Source organism: Phoca vitulina, unplaced genomic scaffold (genome assembly GCF_004348235.1).
Source record: "Phoca vitulina isolate PV1807 unplaced genomic scaffold, GSC_HSeal_1.0 scaffold109, whole genome shotgun sequence".
NCBI classification, from domain to species: domain Eukaryota; kingdom Metazoa; phylum Chordata; class Mammalia; order Carnivora; family Phocidae; genus Phoca; species Phoca vitulina.
This window is the reverse complement of record NW_022589812.1, coordinates 209,505-215,646: the sequence shown is the minus strand read 5'-3', so window position 1 is coordinate 215,646 and position 6,142 is coordinate 209,505. Positions and strand designations below refer to the sequence as shown.

Genomic DNA, 6,142 nt, shown 5'->3' with positions numbered 1-6,142 from the left:
TTTTTTTTTAAATATTTTATTTATTTATTTGACAGAGAGACAGTGAGAGAGGGAACACAAGCAGGGGGAGTGGGAGAGGGAGAAGCAGGCTTCCCGCTGAGCAGGGAGCCTGAAGCGGGGCTTGATCCCAGGACCCTGGGATCATGACCTGAGCCAAAGGCAGATGCCTAATGACTGAGCCACACAGGCGCCCCTCCCTTACATTCTTTCCTAAGAGTCTTAGGTCTTAAGGTCTTTGATCCAATTTGAGCTATTTTTTTACATGATAGTATAAGGAAGGTAAGGGTCTGACTTCATTCTTTGCGAGTGGATACCTAGTTTTCTCAGCGCCAGGTGTTGAAAAGCTGCCTCTTTCATGTGCTGGATATTTTTACAATGCTGTGTTTTAAGTTATTGTGCTGATGTTTTACTTATTTTAGCTTATTCTTTGATGCTGTTTACTTACACTAGATGCATTTAAACTCTTCCATGTTTGTAAAACTCTCGATGTCTTCCTGGTCAGGGAAGAGAAAATTGCAATCATGCGGGAAAAGCACACAGCTTTGATGAAGCCCATTGTGTTTGCTTTGGAGCATGTAAGGAGTATCACTGCAGCCCCTGCAGAAACACCTCATGAAAAGTGGTTTCAGGATAACTATGGTGAAGCAATTGAAAATGCTCTTGAAAAGCTGAAGACACCGTCAAATCCTGCAAAGCCTGGAAGCAGCTGGATTCCATTTAAAGAGGTACAGAAAAATCTCAAGGATGCTACTAAAATGGGAAATTCTGTATGAGATACAAAATTTGAATATGGGGACTCTCCTTACTTGGAATGTGAAAGATTTTGTAGGTCCATGGAAGGCAGCCTATGACCAGTTGCTTATAAGGAATGTGAAGAGAGGTATTTTTATCATTTTGAGAATTTGGGAGCTAATGGGCCTAGGGCAGCAAACTTTTATCTATAGAGGGTTCACACTCGGAAGAATATACTGTGAGAAATTAGTTAAGGAAGGGGTCTGGCCTTGAACTAAATATTGATGGCTTGCTTTTTGTCTTCATAAAAGATTACAAAATTTAATCTTCTACCTATATAGCCTTTCTTAGGGGTGAGTATTAAGTATTTCTAACAGACAAAATATTCACATATAGCAACATCAATATTTATAAGTAACTGTTTGAAAATCAATTCTGCATAGGCTATTTGGGGATGATTAGCATATTTAAATATTTGAGAATCCTTATCTTTTTTTTTTTTTAAGATTTTATTTATTTGAGAGAGAGAGCGCACGAGAGCGAGCCAACAGGGGTAGGGGGCAGAGGGAGAGGGAGAAGCAGGCTCCCAATGGAGCAGGGAGAACAATGTGGGACTTGATCCCAGGACCCCGGGATCGTGACCTGAGCTGAAGGCAGAGACAGTTAACTGACTGAGCCACCCAGGCACCTGAGAATCCTTATCTTTTATGTTGTGGTCCCCTTAATCTGTATTTACTTTGGTTTTTATCTGGTATAGCAACAGCACCATTATTTGGGGAACCTATTTATTACCTTGTAGCTTTCTCTTTTTTTATCCTTTCTTTCTCTGTCCCTTACCTTTATTGCTCCTGATTTCCTTACTTTAGCAATGAGAAAACTATTAAAAGGTACAGTGTAGAAACAAAGAGTACACCTGACTTTAACTAGTAAATACCATCCAGAGGGAACTAGAACAAATGCTAAATTCATAGTAAATAGCTAGGAGCAGAAGACTAGAACACTAACATGAAGGATGAAGTTTATTGTGTGTGGCCTAGCCAAAACCTGTCTGCTTGCATTCCAACAGCAGTTTCTTGCTTCTTTGTCTCCTTTTCAATAAATCAACTAAGAAAACCAGAGGAAGAGATAAGAGGAATACTTTAAAAAAAAAAAAAAAAATTGTTATTTATTGATGAATTTCTAAAAGATGTATTTAGTTTCTGCCTGTTTCTAAACTTCATATAAATGAGACCTTACATATATACATATGTCTGTATATATATGTCTGTGTTTATTCCATAATTGATGGGTCAGCATTAGGATTTTATGATTCATCCATATTTTGTATACAGCTGAACACTGATATATTATGGGAAAATGCTACAGTTTATCCATTGTGTCCTGTCTGTGGCTACTTGGGGTGTTTCCAGTTGTCTTTTTCCTTTTATGGAACAAAGCTCGCTGAAGATTGATAAAACATTTTTCACATGAAAGCAGAGCTCAGAATTAATTCAGGAGCACATTATTAAGTTAGCTAAGTAGGGATACAACTGTACATGCGATCCACTCCCTATGAATTATTAGAAGGGGTTGTGGTGTTAATTCTGCATACTTCAAGTGGTCAGAGCTCTAAATTGTTACCAACTTTTCAAGTGGCTTCTAAGGGTGTGTCAGCTTGACACCCAGCAGCTGTCAGTTTTATCTTTTGCTCTATTGTAAGGACTTAATTGATTTGTTTTGGCATTGATAAAACGTAGCTTAACATGGGGAATTAGCTTGCTACCAGCCCTGAATTTTGTGATCACAGCAGTGCTTTCCTTCCATCTGCTGTGATTGCATTGGTTGTTTGGACAGAGAAGAAGAGACAGGTCTGAACAAAGTAGAAATCACCTAGGTCATATCAGCACACCAGTATTTCCTCTCTCAGGATGGCCCAAGTATGTAACATGAAATTAAATTTAGGAACTACAATACGAGATTTCTGTATTGGTATTTTAAGTTTACTTTTATGCCAAATTGAATGTGGAAGAAAGTTAAATGTTGCAGTGATAACGTAAACCTGTTTTTCCCCATCTTATAAATATAGATAATGCTGAGTTTGCAACAGAGAGCACAGAAACGTGCAAGTTATATCTTGCGTCTTGAAGAAATCAGCCCGTGGCTGGCTGCCATGACTAACACTGAAATTGCTCTTCCTGGAGAAGTGTCAGCTAGAGACACTGTCACAATCCACAGTGTGGGCGGAACCATCACCATCTTACCGACCAAAACCAAGCCAAAGAAACTTCTCTTTCTAGGGTCAGATGGCAAGAGCTATCCTTATCTTTTCAAAGGTGGGATTTAAAAGAAGAGCCTTAATTTGATTATGGATGCTTTGGGTATGAATGTGCTGGGAGAGGATTGTTCCAGGTGAATAGCCTGGATTGTCTTGTATCTTCTGTGATTTTGAATGGAAGTGGTTGGAGCCTGTGTAGTAAGATTTTCCATTGCCTGTCGTCTTTTTGCTTAACTTATGCAAGCAGAACTGAGGTACAGCTAATAATTCTAGTATCTAATACCTTGTGACTGAATGGAATGTTCTCTAATGCTCCCATTATGCTCTCCTGGCTCTCAGTTCTTGACTGCTACTGTTGATTGAGAGGAAACACAAAAGTGATACATTTGTAACCCCATACCCACCCCATTTGGTCACCACTCTAGCTACTTTAAATTTTGTTTCCATAGGATTAGAAGATTTACATCTGGATGAGAGAATAATGCAGTTCCTGTCTATTGTGAATACCATGTTTGCTACAATCAATCGCCAGGAAACACCCCGTTTCCATGCCCGACACTATTCCGTAACGCCACTAGGAACACGCTCAGGACTAATCCAGTGGGTGGATGGAGCCACACCCTTATTTGGTCTTTACAAACGATGGCAACAACGGGAAGCCGCCTTACAAGCACAGAAGGTTGATAAATTCAGATATACATGTACTTTTATTTGAATTTCCATAAAAACATATATTAGTCTCTTTCTTGTTCTGTGTGACTCATAGGCTTACTGTACTTGAGCATTTTGGTAAGTTTATAAATGTTACAGAACAGACTTGAAATATTTAGGAAAGTGTTTCTGAGGCACATTTAAATAAAGTTTTAAGAGGTGGAAATGGTGACATTTGGTTAATCTTATTCTAGACAAATGCAGGGGAACAGGTAGGGTGGTAGTGTGGTTGTTAATCAGTAAGTTGATATTTCACATCTTAATGATTTTTTTATTGGGCTTACTAGGGGTCTTTTATTTTATTTTTATATTTTAAAGATTTTATTTGCGAGAGAGAGCGTGCGCGAGAGAGAACAAGGGGGGGAGAGGCAGAGGGAGAAGGAGAGGCAGACTCCCTGCTGAGCAGGGAGCCCATGTGGGGCTCCATCACGGGATCACAGGATCACAGACAGGACCCCGGGATCATGAGCCAAGAAGGTGGACACTGAACCGATTTGAGCCACCCAGGCGCCCCCTAGGGTCTTTTAAATTAAATTTACAAAGAAGAGAGCTTTGAAAACCAGTTTCTTTTAAATTAAGTACGTAAAGAAGAAACAACTTTATATTATATTTAGAGTTAATTACTGTGATGTCATATTTTGTGCCTCTGAAATTTATGATTTTGATTTAGACTAGGGATTTAATTTAGAATTCATTTAGCTAAGCATCTGAGTGCTTAGTATATATGCCAGGAACAGTACTAAGTGCTACAGAAATAAAAATAAGTTTTATACAGTCTCAACCTCAAGAGTCTTTATCTAGCCAAAATATTCTAATTTTTCTAATTATGGCGGGTATGGGAAGGAGCAAAAGTTTGAAAGGGGTCAAGTTTAAAAAATAAGCATAGGAGACTGCAGAACAATTAATGAGGGTTAAACGAGAGATGGGAATTAGAGAGGGGCTATCAGTTTTTGTCTGAATACTGTTAATTTTATATTGATTGAGTCGTATCAGTGAAGAATGAAATTTGTGCATAAATTAATGATAAATTTTCAGTAGAATTATAGGTTACAAAGAAGAATGTAAATGTTGAGTTTGAATTGGAGATCAAGAAAATAGAACAGTAGACCAAGTTTTCAATAAAGTGGTAGAACTTAATTAAGAGAAAGATAGGTAGGTTGTAAAAAGATGCATAGTCCAGAAGAATTATTTATTTGGTATGTGCAATTTGGCTGGGAAGGTGGAGAATGCCGCTCAAAAACCGGTTTTTAAAATACTATATTCAAAGTAATCTTTATCTTCATTTAAATAAAGTTGATTTTTTTTTTTCCTTAAAAAATTTTTTTTAAGGCCCAAGATTCCTACCAAACTCCTCAGAATCCTGGAATTGTACCTCGTCCTAGTGAACTTTATTATAGTAAAATTGGCCCTGCTTTAAAAGCAGTTGGGCTTAGTCTGGATGTGTCCCGACGGGATTGGCCTCTTCATGTAATGAAGGCGGTATTAGAAGAGTTAATGGAGGCCACCCCCCCAAATCTCCTTGCTAAAGAGCTTTGGTCATCTTGCACCACACCTGACGAATGGTGGAGAGTCACACAGGTATGTGTTTTGTTTTGGGGCGTAATAAATATTACTGTTTTTTTTGCCTGCTTCCTGTCTAGTCTGTTGTTCACCCTCCTCCTTTTACCCTTCGTCTCACTCCAGACTTGGTAGTTTGAGACCTGTATTCGAGTCTTGCGTTGCACTTATTTTCATAAGGCATGGCCATGAGTGTGAGGGCAGAACAGAGGGGATTATGGATGAAATGAAAAGAAGAATAAAAGCTTGAGAAAGGGAAAAACTAGGGAGGCTGAAAATAGTTGTTTTGTTTTAAATCTAGCATTCGAATACTAAGTAGGACCAACAAGGACCACAGTGTTGTCTGCTGCTCAGTGCAGAGCCTCTGGGACCACTTGCAGCATCCCTGAGGAGTGCTATTTAGAAATGAGGGAGTGGGATTATGGAATTGTGTGAATTTTGGAGCATCAAACCATGTTGGAAGGAAATTTGCTGATGGTGTTACAACTTGCTCTCCCCACCCCCTCTCCCCTCTTGTTTAGTCTTATGCCAGATCTACTGCAGTCATGTCTATGGTTGGATACATAATTGGCCTTGGAGATAGACATCTGGATAATGTTCTTATAGATATGACGACGGGAGAGGTGGTTCACATAGATTACAATGTTTGCTTTGAAAAAGGTAAAATTAAGTTGGACTTTTACATTTATATGAGGGTCAAATGTTTTTGATAAAAGGACAGAAATATAACAATTTGTCTTTTCAAGGTAAAAGCCTTAGAGTTCCTGAGAAAGTACCTTTTCGAATGACACAGAATATTGAAACAGCACTGGGAGTAACCGGAGTAGAAGGTGTTTTTAGGCTTTCATGTGAGCAGGTATGCTGTTTCTCTCATACCTTTTAATGTAC

General features: G+C 38.7%; 1 protein-coding gene across 3 annotated transcripts in view; it reads left to right on the top strand.

Annotated features, from left to right (window-relative positions):
• LOC116628013 (serine/threonine-protein kinase SMG1) overlaps positions 1-6,142 on the top strand; it is a 102,030-nt gene that overhangs the window by 73,882 nt on the left and 22,006 nt on the right. For all 3 annotated transcript variants that reach the window (XM_032398040.1, XM_032398039.1, XM_032398041.1), the window contains 6 exons: positions 503-725; positions 2,798-3,044; positions 3,436-3,665; positions 5,027-5,275; positions 5,776-5,914; positions 6,001-6,110. In XM_032398040.1, coding sequence (XP_032253931.1) covers positions 503-725; positions 2,798-3,044; positions 3,436-3,665; positions 5,027-5,275; positions 5,776-5,914; positions 6,001-6,110 — 1,198 coding nt within the window. The remainder of the gene's footprint in view (positions 1-502; positions 726-2,797; positions 3,045-3,435; positions 3,666-5,026; positions 5,276-5,775; positions 5,915-6,000; positions 6,111-6,142) is intronic.